The 19,697-nt window shown below is 43.6% G+C and overlaps 1 protein-coding gene across 1 annotated transcript in view; it reads left to right on the top strand.

Moving 5' to 3' along the window:
• The window catches only part of LOC125465303 (centrosome-associated protein 350-like), a 118,780-nt gene that overhangs the window by 36,123 nt on the left and 62,960 nt on the right, over positions 1-19,697 (top strand). The window contains exons 3-5 of the mRNA XM_048558601.2: positions 15,151-15,278; positions 15,947-16,075; positions 17,214-17,293. Coding sequence (XP_048414558.2) covers positions 15,151-15,278; positions 15,947-16,075; positions 17,214-17,293 — 337 coding nt within the window. The remainder of the gene's footprint in view (positions 1-15,150; positions 15,279-15,946; positions 16,076-17,213; positions 17,294-19,697) is intronic.

The following is a 19,697-nucleotide window of genomic DNA, read 5'->3' as shown; positions in this document are numbered from 1 at the left end:
CCTGTTTCCGCACTGTAGGGAATCTAATCTAATCAAACACTTATTCCAGATGGAAGTTGCTCTTGAACCTATCCCTGCCAAACTTTGAGGCAGTACATTTCAGATTACAACAACACAACCCTTTTGTTTTGGCTTCTTCATGACACCTTTATTAATGCAATTTATGCTGTTATTTGTGACTTAAAATGCCTGCCTTCTGGACCTCTGACAGGACTCTCTGCATCAAAAGCGAGTTCCAAATGATGTCCAGAAGCTGGTCTCCTAACTCTAGCGATATCCACATCCGCTGTACACATTATTGCTAGGGATTTGAACCTCAGTCAAAACCCCCCGTAGGCTTTTAGGGGCACCATGCTGCCTATTAAATAAAATGTGTTCCTCCTCGTCAGTTTCATCTGACAGTGTATGATATGACCCCAGTCCAAGAGTGCTTATGGCATAGTGGTAGCATCCTTACCTCTGCCTCAGGAGGCTTGGGTTTAAGACCCACCTATTTCAGATGTGTGTAAGAGCATCTGTGAGATTGATTAAAAAAACGGATATGATCCCAGTCAGGGAAAATAAGCGTCCCTAACAAACCTGCTGGCAGAATATCATGATGAGAATTTACCTTCCTATACACGTTACCCAGAGGGAACGGTTTGAGTGTAGGCCCTTCTATTCTTCATATAAACTCAGACCAGACTCAGGTTTAGAGTCATAGAGTCATACAGCACGAAAACAGACCCTTTGGTCCAACCAGTCCACGCCGAACGTAGTCCCAAACTAGACTGGTCCCACCTGTCTGTTCCTGGCCCACATTCCCCTAAACCTTTCCTACTCATGTCCTTATCCAAATGTCTTTGAAATGTAACTGTGCTCCCATCCACCACTTCCTCAGGGAGTACATTCCACATGTGAACCACCCTCTCTGTCAGAAATTTGCTCCTTATGTCTTTTTAAATCTCTCACCTCTCACCCTTAAAATGTGCCCCCTCGTCTCGAAATCCAAGGCAAAAGGTAGCTACCATTGACTCTACCTATACCTCTCATTACATGTATATGACAATAAGGAAGCAGAGTCCACTGCTGTTTGCTGCTTTAGTTCCAATCTCTTAGCAGAGTCCCATTTACATTACTGCTGAGGTCATGGTGTACCTCAGAAGCTCATCTGCATGCTATTTATCTCCACAGAATGAATCGGGGCCTGTTTGTGTGTCCCGTGTGAGCTACGGGCAATGAAAAAATCTTGTCAATTCTGATAATAATATTGCAGTTTTAACTGAGCTTAATCCCAGTTCAAATAGATCTTGTATTAACCAGAGAGATACTTAAAGCCTTAAAGTCATTTTGGCACAGAAAGAGGCCATTTGTCCCCTTGAGCCCATGCCCGACCCCTCCAATGCAATGTGTTAATTATACTGGGGAAGCTTACTAATTCATTTGAAATGGGAATGTGTGCTGACTCCAGCTTTCAATGCTGGGTGGTGTTGAGGGGCGCTTTAATCTCCGGCCCAATGTTTTCTGCAGAACCCAGGCAGCTCCACTCTTTATTATCTTTCAATTTCTTCTTCTCTGGGCTATTGTGTTTTAAATTTCATAGACCTGGACATTTGGAAAGCCTGTATCAGAGATAATGGGAACTGCAGATGCTGGAGAATCCAAGATAACAAAGAGTGAAGCTGGATGAACACAGCAGGCCAAGCTGCATCTCAGGAGCACAAAAGCTGACGTTTCGGGCCTCTCTCTGATGAAGGGTCTAGGCCCGAAACGTCAGCTTTTGTGCTCCTGAGATGCTTCTTGGCCTGCTGTGTTCATCCAGCTTCACACTTTATTATTTGGAAAGCCTGTTGTGGAGGGATATCTGAGGGATAAACAAATCATTGGGACTTACAGCATGTAAATAACAACGATATTGCTGTAACTTGTTCTCTGTGACCTGTAAAAGCTTTGTAGAATAGACCCAAGAAGCTTGTGGTTTAGACCCAAGCAGGAGTGGTGAGGTCTTTCAAGATTGATTGAACAACGTTAAGAGAGTGGTCACTGGAGAATTTTGTTTGCCATTTCACTCCAACCAGAGTGTCAACAAACATGTCCAGGATACAAGCAAGATAAGCATGTCAGGAAAACTGCACAAGTAATAGAACGGTTTCTTGCAAGCAGGACATTGTGGGTATTGCAGCCATCATTGCTAACCGGTTGCAGCCGGGTTTGACATGAGGTGAGAGTGAGGTAGAGCTATTAGAGGTGTTAGGCATTGTGTCGAAACTTCTGGAAAATACGTTCCAGCCAGAAACAAAGTGCTGGAGAAGCTGAGCAGGTCTTCCAGCATCTGTCGAGCGAAAAATAGAGTGCAGGGTTTTGACTCTTTGTTGGAAATGTTCCAACTAGAGTCGGCAGTTCAGAAGGTTGTGGGTTCAAGCCCTATGCTAGAGACTTGAGCTCAAAGACTGGGCTGACATTCCTGGGAAGTGCTGAAGAAGTGCTGCACCTTAACTGTCTGATGAGACTTTGAACCTGTTTAGGTAAATATAAAAGAACCTACTGCACTATTTTGGAGAAGAACAGAGGAGGCATACCTGGTGTTTTCGTCAATATCCATTTCCCGATCACTATCACAAACATTGATTACTCAGGCCATGGCATCTCATTTGTGGGAGCTTTCTGTGCACAAACTGACTGTCATTTTTCCTTTTTTAACAATAATGTCTGCAGTTCATTGATAATTCATTCTGGGACGTGCTTTGGAATCAAGACCAGATGCAAAAGGTGTGCCATACAATCAAATTCATACAGTATTTTAGGTCCTGTGATACACATATTGTCCACTAGATGACACTCTTGCTCTGTCTTTCACCGAACAGAATTGAGACGATTTATCAATTTATTTCTAAGCCTTGCGCATTTGAACTTGTATAATGGGACCTGTGCTCATCGACCTGGGATTGGCTGTTAAACTGGCAACTCATCAATGTTAAAATTCTAATATTCATTTCCATTTCCCGTTTTGTCTGTTTCTGTAATCTCCTCTAACCCCACCACTTTCTGAGGTCCCTTCACTCCTTCAAATCTGGTTATTTTATGGGCCCTGTTTTTAATCGTTCCTTCAACGGCGGTTGAATCTTCAGCTGAAATCCAAAAATTCCTCCCTAAACATCTCCATTTCTCCCAGATATAATGGGAACTGCAGATGCTGGAGAATCTGAGATAACAAAGTGTGAGGCTGGATGAACACAGCAGGCCAAGCAGCATCTCAGGAGCACAAAAGCTGACGTTTCGGGCCTAGACCCTTCATCACAGAGGGGGATGGGGGGAGGATCCTGAAATAAATAGGGAGAGAGGGGGAGGCGGACCGAAGATGGATAGAGGAGAAGATAGGTGGGGAGGAGAGAATAGGTCAGTCTGGGGAGGACGGATAGGTCAAGGGGGCAGGATGAGGTTGGTAGGTAGGAAATGGAGGTGCGACTTGAGGTGGGAGGAGGGGATAGGAGAGAGGAAGAACAGGTTAGGGAGGCAGGGACAAGCTGGGCTGGTTTTGGGATGCAGTGGGGGGCGGGGACGAGCTGGGCTGGTTTTGGGATGTGGTGGGCGGAGGGGAGATTTTGAAGCTTGTGAAGTTCACATTGATACCATTGGGCTGCAGGGTTCCCAAGCAGAATATGAGTTGCTGTTCCTGCAACCTTCGGGTGGCATCATTGTGGCACTGCAGGAGGCCCAGGATGGACATGTCGTCTGAGGGGGAGTTAAAATGGCTCGCGACTGGGAGGTGCAGTTGTTTAGTGCGAACCAAACGTAGGTGTTCTGCAAAGCAGTCCCCAAGCCTCCGCTTGGTTTCCCCAATGTAGAGGAAGCCACAACGGGTGCAGTGGATGCAGTATACCACATTGGCAGATGTGCAGGTGAACATCTGCTTGATGTGGAAAGTCATCTTGGGGCCTGGGATGGGAGTGAGGGGGAGGTGTGGGGTTGCAGGAGAAAGTGCCGGGTGTGGTGGGGTTGGAGGGGAGTGTGTAGCGAACAAGGGAGTCACTGAGAGAGTGGTCTCTCCGGAAGGCACACAAGGGTGGGAACTGTGTTTGGCTTTGTCTATGTGGCTGACTGTGTGTCTGTCTGTATGTGTGAATTTCTATTTGTCTGTGTGAGTGTTTCTATATGGCTGTCTGTCTGTCAATGTGACCGTGTGTGCATATGTGTGACTGCATCTGTCTGTTTCAGTGAGTGTGTGTGTGTGTGTGTGTGTGTGTGTGTGTGTGTGTGTGTGTGTGTGTGTGTGTGAGAGAGAGAGAGAGAGTGATTGAATGAGAGTCTGTGTGTGTGTGTGTGTGTGTGTGTGTGTGTGTGTGTGTGTGTGTCTATCTGTGTGTCTATGTGTCTGTCTGCATTTGTGCATTTGTATTTTTTAGTGTGACTGTGCATCTATATGTCTGTCTGTATGTGTGAACCTGTGTGTGGGACTGATCGTAGGGTTTTGAGAAAAACAGAGGGCTGACAAGTATCAGAGATAGGAACTGCGAATACTGGAGTCAGAGATAACACAATGCGGAGCTGGATGAACACAGCAGGCCAGAGGAGCAGGAAAGCTGACGTTTCGGGTCGGGACCCTTCTTCCCATGTTAACCATAATTTCTACTTAACAGGAAGAGCTCTCTGTTTAGGAGATCGTCTCTGTAAAAGATCCTCTGTGTAAATGAGCTCCTTGCTCAGTGAATTGCGCTGTTAATTTGTCAGCATTAACAGAATTGATTATGAACTGAAAGTAACTGTGCCAGTCGAGTTTCATTTTAAATCCTAATGCCCATTGATCACTATCTCTGGGTTTTCCCTCCTCTCCTCTGTTGAAATATCAGCACCAGCCATTCCACCTTCCTCTTTGACAGAAACAATAATGTTTGATGAACTCCTGCTATCTCTGGACTGGCCACGTTTCTCCCAAAGGAGCTTTGTACATTCTCCAAGAAAACATCTTGTCGGACAATTTCAGCATGGGCTGTTGAGCAGCCCTTTGCCACCCAAAGGCTAGGCAGTCAGACAGATGGACCTCCTTCTGTGTTGCTAGCTGTCTGCATTTCTTTCCTTCCCCACCATTTTACTGTTTGCACTGCAGCAGCCTTCAGCGGTGTCTTGTGAGAAGCATGCCTGCGTCTGAGTCCGAAGATTGTGGGTTCAAGCCCTGCACTGGGTTCTTTAGCTCGTTAATCTGAGTTTAGTAGAAGAGGCTCTTCTGGATGTAAAGGTCGTGTCCTTGCCTCTAAACTAAGAGGCACATATTGCCTGCTCCGGACATGTGCCATGACTTCTCTGAGCAAGTTGACTGTCTGCCATACTGAGGGAAGTGTGTGGCTGCAGTGTTCACAATGAGATGTCTATGTCTATTGGACAGAGAGAATAGCTAAGCTTTTTTCCCCCAGGCCACGGAAGTCTAAAAACTACAAGGTGTAGGTTTAAGGTGAGAAGGAAAATATTAAAATGGGACCCGAGGGGCAACTTTTTCACACAGTGGGCCATGTGTGTATGGAATGAGCTGCCAGAGGAAGCGGTAGAGGCAGGTACAGTCACAATATTTAAAATACGATTAGACAAGTGTATGGAAAAGGAGAGGTCGAGAGGGAAATGGGCCAAATACAGGCAGTTGTGACGAAGGTGAGTTTGGGAAACGTGTTCAGCATGGACGAGTTGGACTGAAGAATGTGACTCTATGACTCTGGGTGTTTGTAGAGGAATCTAGAACACTATTCTGTCAGGTTGACCAAACCAACAGAGGAAATTAAAATTTCAACCAATATTCCTAACCTATTCTAAATTCCATTGGTGTAAATATTCAGATTGTTAAGTCTCCTGTTTTGCATAACCTAACCTAAATAAGCTGAGCGAGTTCAACTTGTGTCATTTCTAGTTATGCCACTGATCCCCTGCAGCTAAAACACTGTAAAACTGTCTTAGAATCAGGGGCCAAGCATTTAGGACTGGTGTGCAGAGGGATTTCTTAACTCAGCAATAACCTGCCCAGATGCTGCCTGGACTGGAGGGCTTGTCTTACGAGGAGAGGTTGACTGAGTTCGGACTTTTCTCTCTGGAGAGAAGGAGGAAGAGAGGTGACCTGATCGAGGTGTACAAGGTAATGAGAGGCATGGATAGAGTCGATAGCCAGAGACTTTTCCCCAGGGCAGGATTGACTGCCACGAGGGGTCATAGTTTTAAGGTGTTAGGAGGAAGGTATAGAGGAGACATCAGAGGGAGGTTCTTCACCCAGAGAGTTGTGAGCACATGAAATAGTTTACCAGTGATAGTCGTGGAAGCGGAGTCATTAGTGACATTTAAGCGACTGCTGGACATGCACATGGACAGCAGTGAATTGAGGGGAATGTAGGTTACGTTATTTTATTTTTGGATTATGATTATTCCACGGCACAACGTCGTGGGCCGAAGGGCCTGTACTGTGCTGTACTTTTCTATGTTCTATGTTCTACTGACCAGAAAATCAACTGGACTTGAACACATCAAAACAGCGACTACAACAGCAGAGCTAGGAATACTGCAGTGAGTAACTTATCTCCTGACTCCCCAACTCCTGAGCATTATCTACAGGGCACAGTCAGGAGTGGGATGGAATGCTCCCCACTTGCCTGGACGGGCACAGTTCCAACAATTCTCAAGAAGCTTGAAATCCCGCTTCCAAACCCATGACCATTTCCAAAGGGTAGCAGCTGCATGGGAACACAAGACCCTGCATGTTCCCCTTCAAGTCAGTCACCATCCTGACATGGCAGTATATTACCATTCCTTCACTGTCGGAATCTTTGAATCCCTGCCCGAATGGCATCGTGGGACAACCTACAGCAGTTGAACTGCAGCGGCTCAAGAAAGCAGTTCACCACCACGTTCTCAAAGGCAACCAGGGATGAGCAAGAAACGCTGGCCAGCATCAACGTTCCACAAGGGATTTTTAAAACAATTATCTTTCACACGGCCCACAGTTAGAGGCTAGAATGCACTGTCTGAACATCGTTTGGGCACAGGTTGAATTGAGTCATTCAAGAGGGTTGTGCACTGGATTGTTATTTACTAAATAGCAAGGGAACAGGGTAAAGCAGGAGATTATCTCTTGGTAATGATGCTTGTTTGAAGAGCCAATACAGACATAATGGGCTGAATGGCCTCCTTTGTCCCATAACACTCTAGTGATTCCATGATTCTCAGTCTCATTGCTGTCTTGTATGTGGATCTTATTGCTTGAACTTCTGCTAAGTGAGAGCAATAAAAATGTTCTGGAATTTGAAATCTAAGTTCAGTGATGTTACCCAAGAAACCATCATGGGTTGTTGTGAAAACCCATCTGGTTCGACGATATCCTTCAGGGAGGAAATCCTCTGCCATTATCTGATCTGGCTTACATGTGATTCCAGAACCACAGCACTTTGGATGAGTGTTAATAGTCTTCCAGAATGGCCCAGCATTCCTGTCAGTTCAGGGGCAGTTAGGGATGTGCAACAAATGCTGGCCTTTGCCAGCGATGCTGATACCCCACAGAAGAATACAATGTGGGAGGCAATGGGAACGACCAATATTAATGGGCCAAGCAGATTCATTCATAACTCTCTGGTGAGAATTGGACAAATATTTGAAGGGAAAACATTTCCAGGGGTATTGAGTGAGAGCAGGGGATCAGAACTAATTGAATAACTGTACTAAAGAGACAGCACTGTTGGAATGGGCTGAATGGCTTCCTTTTGCACTGGATCATTAAATGATTCTTTGATTGGCATCAAGCTGATTAAGTTCACATTACAGCAGGATTCTCAAATGGGACATGACCTCCTGGAGGAGACTGGCTGTTCCAAATGGCCTGTTTCTGTACTGTACATTATCTGTAATTCCATGAATCCACATGACTCTGCAGATAAAGGGGAGCGAACTGGAAGATTTGGAGCCGTCGAACAGAAGCATTGAAATGAAAATGCATCGTTAGTATATTACTTTTTTTTCGTCTGTTACTAAACAACATAATCTTTCTTTGAACCTATAGACCACTTAATGGCAGATGAATGAAGGTTGAGGATAGAGCTTAATAATCTTAACATGACAAACTAGTTTTACAGATGGACAATGGTTTGCGCCTCAAGGGCTTATATCATCAAATTTAATTTGGCTGAGATGCTGTGAAGTGAAAGGTTGTTCTGTTAATCTGTTGGTGTTTGAAACTCTTGGAGCTGTTTTTCTGAGATGGAGATAATTTTATTTTGGCCTATTAATATATGTAATGCACACAGACACAGACACATGCACTCCTCAAACAATATATGGCTGAACTGCTTAATACGGCTGAGATAAATTCTTTTAAGGAGATTGTTTGGTAAGCGACAATTGTAGCTAGATTAGGCAATTGAAACACTTGCCCTGGATTTCAGTGCTTCTGCTTTGTTCTTGCCAGATCAAGGTCAATTGCGTTGTCAGCATCTTTTTTAAAAAAAATTCTGTTCCCTTTTACAGGCTTAACAAAATGCGTTTTGAAAATGTGTACTTGAAAGAGCCAAGAGTGTTGGGGAGATCGATTCAATCACACGATGAGCTATAAGTTCTCGTTTTGGTATTTTTGAAAGCTTTCAACTCACAATAGCCAAGATGAGAAAAATCATTGTGCGGGATCCTACAACAACATTGATTAATTCCACCCATCTCGCAAAAACAGATTTAGGGAAATATTTTTCTTTCCTCCTCATTTAGAAGATTCAATCAGTTACAGGAAGCAGAAACTACAAAGGAGAAATGAGGGTCGTTAACTAAGTCATGATATTTGGCTTCAGTCATGTTGCAAAAAAGTCACTGATTCCCACTTTTTATTCAAGCCAGCCCCATAGTGACATTGCAGCTCTTCATTTCCTTATCTCCCAGGTTTGTGGATGAACTTCTGGAGTGTTGCTTGACCTCATCACAGGTTAAGAAGGCCATGCATCCCGAGTAAGTAAGAGCTAATGAGTTCCAATTCCTGAGCAATGATGACCATGGCAATGCAACAGAAACACGTGATGGGATAAATATAGCGTATTTATTAGTGGATCAGAATGGGAGGGTTAGGGGAAAGGGGGTTGTTACAGAAGGGTGACTTGGAGGGGGAAGGCAGGAGGAAGCAGGCCAATGACCACGGGTCATAGATTTAAGGCAAGGGGCAGAAAGTTTACAGGAGACAGCAGGAAAAACATTTTTCACCCAGAGAGTGGTAGGAATCTGGAACACACTGCCCATAAGGATGGTAGAGGCAGAAACCCTCAGAACATTGACGAGCTATTCGCACGTGCACTTGTGATGCCATGGCACACAAGGTCATGGACCAAGTGCTGGAAAATGGGGTTAGAGTAATTAGGTGGTTGTTTTTCACTGGCATGGGTGCGATGGGCCAGAGGGCCTATTACTGTGCTGTGGATCTCTATGATTCTAGGGGAAGATAGAATGAAATAGGGAGGATAAGAAAGGATAAAGAATCAGATGGGAGAGGTGCTAACTTCCATTGGCTCACATGACTGTGATTTTAAAATTCTCACCCTTGTTTTCAAATCCCTCTGGCTTCATCCTTCCCTATTTTAGTCATTTCCTCCAGCCTCATATCTTTTGGTCCTGCTCTCTTGAGTTTTAATCCTTTACCATTGATCACTGCACTTTCATTTGCCTGGGCCCCATGCTCTGGAATATTTTCTTGATGCTTCACTTAACTGTTTGAAGACATTTCTTCAACACCTATTTCTTCGATGACAGGACATCTAACTCAACTTAATATGCCCTACTTCAGGATGTTTCATTCTCCAACTTGGAGCACTTGTTTGTTTTATATTGCTTCTGTGAGCCGTCTGGGGCATTGTATTATGTTAATGGAATTTTCAAAACATAATTTGAGGATTAGGGAGAAAGGAACTTTGGGACTACAAGGTGCAGAGCTGGATGAACACAGCAGGCCAAGCAGCATCAGAGGATCAGGAAAGCTGATGCTTCAGGCCTAGACCCTTCATTTCTTCTGAAGAAGGGTCCAGACCCGAAACATCAGCTTTCCTGCTCCTCTGACGCTACTTGGCCTGCTGTGTTCATCCAGTTCTACACCTTGTTATCTCAGATTCTCCAGCATCTGCAGTTCCTACTATCCCTGAAACTTGGGACTGATGGTCAAACAGGATATGTTATACGAAACCATAATATATAGGAGCAGAATTAGGCCATTTGGCTCATCTAGTCTACTCTACCATTCAATAATGGCTGATATGTTTCTCAAAACAATTCTCCTTTCTTCTCCCAGTAACTCTTGGTCCCCGTACTAATCGAGAACCTACCTATCTCTGTCATAAATACACTCAAAGACTCGGCTCCCACAGCCCTCTGCAGTCAAGTTCTGTGTAATCATCCTGGCTGAAGAAGTTCCTCCTCACCTCTGTTCGAAAGGGTTGGTACTCCATTCTGAGCTGTGACATCCTACTCTTTCCTACTGGTGGAAACATCTTCTCCACATCCACTCTATCCAGATGCTGCCTAGGATCTCGAATGAATTCATTCAGTGCATCTTGTATGAAGTACACACTGCACTAATCAGCGTCGGTGGTGGAGAGAGCGGACATTTGTGGCTGTGGTGCCAGTCAAGTGGGCTGCTGTGTTCTGGATGGTGTCAAGCTTCTTGAGTGTTGTTGGACCTGCATTCATCCAGGGGAGCGGGGAGTATTCCATCACACTCCTGACTTGTGCCTTGTAGATGATGGTCACACTTTGGGGTAGTCAGGAGGCGAGTTACTCACCACAGTGTTCCTAGCCTCTGACCGGCCGTTGTAGCAGTTGTGTTTAGTGGTGAGTTTCTGGTCAATGATAACCCCCAGGATGTTGATAGTGGGGGATTCAGTGGTGGTAACACCATTGAGTGTCAGGGGATGTTGTTTGGATTGTGCCTTATTGGGGAAGGTCATAGCCTGGCATTTGCGTGATGCAAATGTCACTTGCCACTTGTCAGCCCAAGCCTGGGTATTGTCCAGGTCTTACTGCATTTGCACATGGACTGCTTCAGTATGTGAGGAGCCATGAATGGTTCTGAACATTGTGCAACCATCAGTGAACAGCCCCACTTCTAACTTTAGGATGGAGGGAAGGTCAGGGGTGTGTAAGGCCTACATAGCTGGCATCGCTCTGGCACTGAAACTCATATGACACATTACTTATTTGCCATGCCAGGAATCAGACTGGTAAACCTGCAGTGGAATCTCTCCATGCCAGAATACCCTTCCACAGATTATTACTCCCTCCTGAAAACATTCAATTTTTTACTCTCAATTGTTTTCTATGGCAGAGATTCCAAACATCAGTCCTGCCATCCCAGGAACCAGGTAGGCAAATTGTCTTGTTGACTCGACAGCAGCATTCTGTTATCGGAGAAAATAGCTAAAAGATTTACTGCGTAGAAACAGTGTCGTGGAGCAAAACTGTTCCCATTTGTGAAAGGATTGAGAACAAGAGGGCATGGGTACGGAAGCAAAAGTGATCTAGGAACGTTTTTAATGCAGCGAGTGGTATCAGTTTGGAATATACAGCCTGAGAGTGTCATGGTTGTGCAACCCTATTAGGCTTTTTGAAGAGAATGTGAAGGGTTATCAGCGAAAGATGAAAGTGCAGGTTAAAGGGAGAAGGCAGGAGAGGGAGAGCTGCACAGACACAATGGTACCCTCTTCCGAACTGCAATTATTCTGATTGTCCGAAATAATATTCACAAAATTGTGATGCTGAATTCTTCTAAAGGGTTCTGGCATAGATTGACTTAAGTGCAGCTTGGGGTGTGAATATATTAAGGTATAGAAAAATCGGATCTTCATTGCTTAGAACAAAACAAGTGAAGTAATGATAATGAAGGAAGCGTATAAAATTCTGTAATGATGGGACAGGGCGGATAGAAGCAGACAGATTTTGTAGGGTCAGCAATGAGAACCCAAAAACAGGAGATTAAATGTAAGAGATTAAGAACAGTCAGCAGGAGAATCTTCTTCGCACGGAGAGAGCTTTGGGAAGCTGTGGGGTTCACTGAGTTGCTGCATCAGCCACAAACCCTACCTGAACATTTGTGACGAGCATGAGAGAAGTGAATTTGAAAGAAGTTTACAACAGGCTAGTTCAGTGAAATGGGGGTAGATCATTTGCACAGAATTCTGAGGAGAGGGAATTAAAACCAACGCTGGCTGATCAGACCTGCTTCCGTGTTACAATTTCTTGGTGTTTTTAAGTATTTGGGACAAAACACAATCTGTTAATCTCTTTTGGCTGTTTCTGTGGAGTCTCATGCCAGGAAACGGAACAGCTTATTACGGCCGAAAAGCAATGAGATTTACATAAGCTGATTGTGGCATAAAACACTTTGGCAGCTGTGGGGTTTCTGTGCAAGAAATATAAGACATCTGTCATCGTTGTACATCTGTACTAAGGGCAAGACATTCTCCTCTCTCAAAATTTCTCCAATGGGATGATTGGTAGTACCGTTGTTCTTTTCCTGTGAAAATTTGTGAGTTTAAAAAAATGGAGGAATCGTGTCAGCTTCTTACAATCAAGTTAAAATGCTCCAGTTGATGAGCAAACATTCAAAACATAGAAAATAGGAGCAAGACAAGATCATTCAGCCCTTTGGGAGCATGCTTCGCTATTCCATATGATCATGGCTGATCATCCAATGCTGTCCCCTGTCCCCACTTTCACCCTACAACCTTTAAGAACTGTATCTAACTCCTTCCTGAAAACATTCAATTTTTTACCCCCAAACATCAGTCCTGCCATCCCGGGAATCAGACTGGTAAATCTGCAATGGAATCTCTCCATGCCAGAACACCCTTCCTCAGATTATAAAACCAAATATTATTCAATTCCTTCTGCTGATAGCTTAATTGGTAAATAATGGTGGATAATGCAAATTTGAATAGTTTGTGCCTTACAGATGGGCTGAAGTACAGGTCAGATCTTGTGCATTGTGGAGACTCTGTATCACAATAGGTCTCACCTATTTCTATTTCTGCTTCCTCCTCCAGGTTTCTGAGACCTCTGTAGTCTTCTAATCCCAGTCTGTTGCTGCCTTGTTCCTAAGCTCTGCAATTCCTCGCAAGTCTCTCCACATCTCCAGCTCTCCCAGCATCTTGAACCTACCACTCTGACCAAGCCTTGAATCTCACTTGCCTTTATGTGACTTGGTGTCAAGATTTGTTTTATAACACTTACCTGGCCCCAACAACACTCAAGAAGCTTGACACCATCCAGGACAAAGCAGCCCGCTTGATTGGCACCACATCCAGAAGTGTCCACTCCCTCCACCACCAATACTGAGTGTGTACTATCTGCAAGATACACTGCAGAAATTCACCATAGATCTTCAGACAGCTCCTCTCAAATCCACGACTACTTCCACCTGGAAGGACTAGGGCAGCAGATATATAGGGAACACCACCACCTTCAAGTTCCCCTCCAAGCCACTCACCATCCTCACTTGGAAATATATCACCACTCCTTCACTGTCACTGGGTCAAAATCCTGGAATTCCCTTCCTAATGGTATTGTGGGTCAACCCACAGCAGGAGGACTGCAGGGAATCAAGAAGGCAGCTCACCCCTACCTTCTCAAGGGCAGGTAGGGACAGGCAATAAATGTTGGCCAACCAGTGATGCCCACATCCCACAGATGGTTTTAAAAAATCCTGTGCTGTTAAAGGTGCTACAAAAATGCAAGTTTTTGTAGTTCGGATATGATTGTCTTCCAGGTGAATCATATCACCCTAGTTTGAATCAGGCTCTGGATACAGTCACACACCAGCTCAGACTGAAAATAAAAGTCTACGTTTAGTGAGCAAGGGCTAGTCCAAGTGATTTTAGACCAATTCAAGTCCTTTTGAAGTGTGATTACTGGATTATATAGGAAATGCAGCATTCAGTTGTAGGAGATGCAAGATACTGATATCTGGACTAGGAAAAAGAGACATCGGAGCAGAAATAAGCCATTCTGCCCATCAAATCTGCTCTGCTATTGAATGAGATCATAGATGATTTGATAATCTTCTAATCCACTTTCCTACCTTTTTCCCATCACCCTCGATTCCCCTACCGATTAAAAATTTATCTCCACTGTGAATGTACTTAGTGACCCAGCCTCAACAGCCCGCTGAGGTAAAAAATTCCACAGATTCACTCTCCTCTCATACAAGTGACTCCTTTCCTCTATAATAAATGGGTAGCTGTCTACTTTGAGATTATGCCAGCTGGCCCTAGACTCTCCCACAAGGGGAAACAATATCTCCATATCCACCATGTTAAGTACCCTAAGAATCTTATATGTTTCATCAAGGTCTCCTCTCATTCTTCTAGACAGTGCTCTATTTAACTTCTCCTCAAAAGAAAGTCCGTCCATACCTGGGATCAACCCAGTGAATCTTCTTTGGACTCCACCACTCAAATTATATCTTGCCTGACATTAGGGACCAAACTGTTCGCACTGTTCCAGCTGTGGTCTGATCTTTCCCTTGTATAGTTTTTAGCAATTCTTCTCTATTTTATACTGCATTCTTTTTGAAATGTAGGTCAACATTCTATTTGCCTTCCCTATTACCTGTTGAACTTGAATGCTGGCCTTTTGTGGTTCATGCACGAGGACCCAAAATCCCTGTGTTCTGTAGCTTTTTACAGTCTTTCTGTATTTAAGTCATATTCATCTCCTCTATTCTTTCTGCCAAAGTACATAATCTCATACTTTCCCACGTTATAGTTCATCTATTGCATTTTTCCCACTCACTTAACTTGTCTGTATCCCCCTGGAGACTCCTTCTGCAATCCTCAACACTCATTGCCCTATCTCCTTTTGCGTCATCCACAAATTTATCAATAATGCGTTCACTTCCAAACATTTTTATCCAGAAGGTATTGCGAATTTGGAACTCAATACCACAATGTGAGGCTGAAAGCATAGGTACTATCACGGGAAAGCTGGATAAATGTATTCAGGAGAAAGATTGAAAGATATTGTCAATAAAGTTGGAGGAACAGGGTATGAGAATGGTCATGTGGAGCATAAGCACCAACAGAGAACCAGTGGGGACAAATGGCCTCTTTCTGTCTTGTACTTCTGATTTCAAGAGAAACAACTTTTAATAAAGAATGTCTGTCAACAATTCTCTGTTCTGTAACATAGAACTTCTCAGGAAATGAGTGGAGTACAAGGTGCCAACAATTTGTCCCTGGAATCACTGCAATCCCCATCCAAGGCGACCTGTATCTCAGCCTCAGGAAAAAAGCAGACTGACAAAAGGAAGGATTCTGGTAGGGACCATTTGCATTTCTGTTGTTTAAAAAGTTCATTCCGAGGGAATGTAGGCTCTTTGGCTAAGCAAACCTTTATTGCCCATCCCTAGTTGTCCTTGAGAAGGTGGTGGTGAACTTTCTTGGATTGCTGTTGTCATGGAGGAACACCTACAGTGTTGACTTGAGGAGTTCCAGGAGGTTGGCCCAGTGATACTGAAGGGACTGTAATAGGTTCCCAAGTCAGGATGCTGTGTGGCTTGAGAGAATTTGCAGGGTTGATCCTCCCAGGCCGCCTCCTCAGTGGTGGAGGTTGCAGGCTTGGAAGGTGCTATATGACCATCCTTATAGGTGTCACTGACCACAGTCATCATCCAAATCTGAATCTAAAAGGGATCTTTGACAGTTTTAAGTCAATTTCACAGTGGATGAGTTTGGAATTCCCTCCATAAAAATAAATAAGCCCAGATCAAAGGCACATCAAACCTCCATGTCAATCCGCTAACCTTTAATCCTGTGGAGAACACCATTACTATTAATGGCAGGAGGCCTCATATTTGGTCAAAAGAGTTGAATTGTGAGTCAAAGGCTGCTCAAACCATGCCAACCTGTCAGTGGCCGCCTTACCTCTCTGACTGTTCACTGAGACATTTTTTTTTAATCTTATTCCTTGTATTTTTCATTATCAGGCTATCAACATGACTTAAGATGCCAGCCGATTGCAAGTGACTCCCTGGAGATGAGGAAGGATTTCTCATTGACAGGAAAATCTCATTGGAAGAACAGGCAGTTGCACGATCCACAGCAACTGTGCTCAGGTTGTGGAGAAGTTGAACTTAAAACTTTTTATTTTAAGGAAATTCTGGGTTGATATCATATTTATTAAACATTTGCTATGCATACTTTAAGGAACCCTCACTATCCAATAGCATTATGGCCGATCCGATTTTAACCTCAGCTCTACATTTCTAAGTGCCCTCATTGATCTCTCATCCCCTTGGTAATCAAGAATCTATCTATCTCTGCCTTAAAAATATATAAAGGTTCTGTGCTCATAGCCTTTTGAGGAAGTAATTCAGTAGCAATTGGAACCAGGTGGATCTTATTGACTATGAGATCCTTGACTGGGGTTCTGAACCGGGGGAAACAAGGAGCCCTGGCTACAAGGTACAAACAGGGGGTTCAGAATTTCCTCACTTCAGGGATTGACTCCGAGCTGGCTGGCCACAGTCTACTGTGCACAAGTAAATAAAGGGAAACTTAGTGATGAGATACTGGCCTTTGTGCAGTTATTTCAAATTCCAAAGACAGCCCCCTGATAGAAAAATGTTTCCTCTGTCTTCAATGGGCGACCCTTTAATTTTAAACTTTTGATTATAAATTACACTTTCAGAAAAGAAGGAGGAACAAAGTCCTTTTCCACAATGTGTATATATTTCACCCAGCTCCCTGTCCTTTCTGAGGAAGTTTAAATTTCCATTGTTACCAACCAGGCTTTTATGCTATCATTAATAATCTGCACAAGGACGTTGTCTGATAGGGAGTGATTTGGAATAGAGACCTGATTGGAAAACAAAATTGCCTCTCCAACACAGACACATTGTGATCTCTCCAAAGACCCACTGCACTATTTTCAAAGAAGAGTTGAGATGGATTATCCTCGATGAACTGATTTATTGAATATTTATCCTTCTTTCAACATCACTGGAAACAGATTATCTGAAACATTATCACTTTGCTCTTTGCGGGAGCTTGCTGTGCACAATTTACTTGCCACATCTCCTGTTATTACAGCCGTGATCATAAAAAAAATGACAAACAGCACTGGCTGTAAAGTGTTGTGGTAAGTCTTGGGTTCGTCATAAATGCTGCATTAGTGCAAGTCTTTTTTTCTTACTGAGATATGATCTTCACAAATGGTATCACCTTGATAACTTTCTGTATCTTTTTTAACAGCTACAGTTGAAGAGAACTATAACCTTGTGAGCATACAGCTTCCCAGAAGCCCTGGTCTCCCCTCATCACTGGGTAAAAGGGTAAGAACATACAGAAACATTTGGTCATGTTTACAGTACAGCTGGGAAATGCAGAGTGGTCTTTGCCCAGTTTTTCTCTTTACACTCCCCCTCTCTGCCCATTATGGGAATGATCGTAAGGTCTTTCTTGAGCATACAACTTCTTTGTTAGCATATCGCTCAGCAGCAAGATCCACCCAAGTATCACACTGCACTTCTTGTGGTACAGTCGTAGTATCCTCACATCTGGGTACAAGTCACACTTGTTCCACTGGTGTATCATAACATCTCTGGGCACGTTGATTAGAAAATCAATTTCCAAACTGTAGCCTTTACTTTTCTTATGGAATGCTGAGTTTCTTAAGGGTACAAAACTGTTGGCCCCACAACGCCAGATTGAACCAGGGAAACGGACGCATCCCTGATGATGTTTTCATTTTAGCTTGTGGTATCTACGAACCTGTTAGTCACCTTTAATCTGAATCTAACAGTGTACGTCATTGATCATTCAAAGAAAACAAAAAATCTGCCAGCGAAACTGATAGATGCAGGTACAGTTACAACGTTTAAAAGACGTCTGAATAAGTTCATGTAGAGCAAAGGTTTGGAGGGAAGTGGGCCACGCACAGGGAGATTGGATTAGTTTCGTCTGGGGACATGGTCAGCTTGGACTGATTGGACGAAGGTTCTATTCCCATACTGTATCACTTTATAACTGCAGATACTGAAGATCTGAAACAGAAACAGAAATTACTGGAGAAACTCAACAGGTTGGGGGCAGCATGGTGGCTCAGTGGTTAGCACTGCTGCCTCACAGAATAAGGGACCTAGGTTCAATTCCACCCTCAGCCAACTGTCTGTGTGAAGTTTGCACATTCTCCCCGTGTCTGCGTGGGTTTCCTCTGGGTGCTCCAGTTTCCTCCAACATTCCAAAGATGTGCAGGCTAGGGTGGATTGGCCATGCTAAATTGCCCATAGTGTTCAGGGATGTATAGATTAGGTGGGTTATTGGGGGATGGGTCTAGGTGGACCTGTGGAGCTGAAGGGCCTGTTTCCACTCTGTAGGGATTCTATGATCTATGATCTGTGGAGAGAAGATGGTCACTTGGACCTGAAACGTTAACTCTGTTTCCTTCTCCATAGATGCTTCCAGACCTGTTGAGTTTCTCCAGCAATTTCTGTTTCTATCACTGATCAGTCATTCAGTCCCTGACATTCTTACCTTTCACATCTAATGTTACTTGTGGAAAATATGTCAACTTACTGTAAAAATAACGAAGAAAAATGTCAGCCTGATTTTCCAATGTTGAAACCTCTCACAGCAATGTTCTGTTTGTTCATTAGACTCTGTCTTATTAGATTACCTGATAGAGAGAGATAGTGAGGGTAGTGGGGCATCTGGGACCATCGTGAATGACAGGATCAACAGTTTATCTCCTTCATTGACATGATCAAAAGAATGAAACACACAAAGAACCAAGAATAAGAATGAATTCAACTTTGGGACAGATACAGAAAGAACAAAGAGACAGAAAATAAGGTTGGATTGAGAGAAGGAGGCACAAAGAAGATGGAAAGGAAAAAGAATATTAAAACTAAAAATTATAACTTACTGTGTTATGAACAGCACACCTTGCAGAGCAGCTTGGTGAGCGTTTGTAATTAACAGGGTATGTGTCCTCACCAAAGGTTGGGTTGGATGACATTTCTTGAGCAAACTTTGGACCATCATCATTCGATGTTAAAAGCTAAACATTCACCCAATGCATAACTGTAGAGAAAATGGGTGTTAACAGTCAGGGGATTCCCTTTCCTTCAATGCATTTTTCCCACCTTGATTCCTTTGTCTTCATGTTTGTTGGCCATCATAGAGTCATTTAGCACTGAAACAGACCCTTCAGTCCAACCTGTCCATGCTGACCTAGTTTCCCAAACTAAGCTAGTGCCGCTGTCTTGTGCTTGGCCCATATCCCTCTAAACATTTCCAATTCATATACCTGTCCAAACATTTTTTAAATGTTGTGATTGTATCTGCATCCGCCACTTCCTCTGACAGTTCATTCCCTGATGATGTTTTCATTTTAGCTTGTGGTATCGACGAACCTGTTAGTCACCTTTAATCTGAATCTAACAGTGTACGTCATTGATCATTCAAAGAAAACAAAAAATCTGCCAGAGAAACTGATGGATGCAGGTACAGTTACAACGTTTAAAAGACGTCTGAATAAGTTCATGTAGAGCAAAGGTTTGGAGGGAAGTGGGCCAAGCACAGGAAGATTGGATTAGTTTCGTCTGGGGACATGGTCGGCTTGGACTGATTGGACGAAGGTTCTATTCCCATACTGTATCACTTTATAACTGCAGATACTGAAGATCTGAAACAGAAACAGAAATTACTGGAGAAACTCAACAGGTTGGGGGCGGC

This window comes from Stegostoma tigrinum, chromosome 29 (genome assembly GCF_030684315.1).
Source record: "Stegostoma tigrinum isolate sSteTig4 chromosome 29, sSteTig4.hap1, whole genome shotgun sequence".
Lineage (NCBI taxonomy): Eukaryota > Metazoa > Chordata > Chondrichthyes > Orectolobiformes > Stegostomatidae > Stegostoma > Stegostoma tigrinum.
This window is presented reverse-complemented; position numbering and strand designations above follow the sequence as displayed.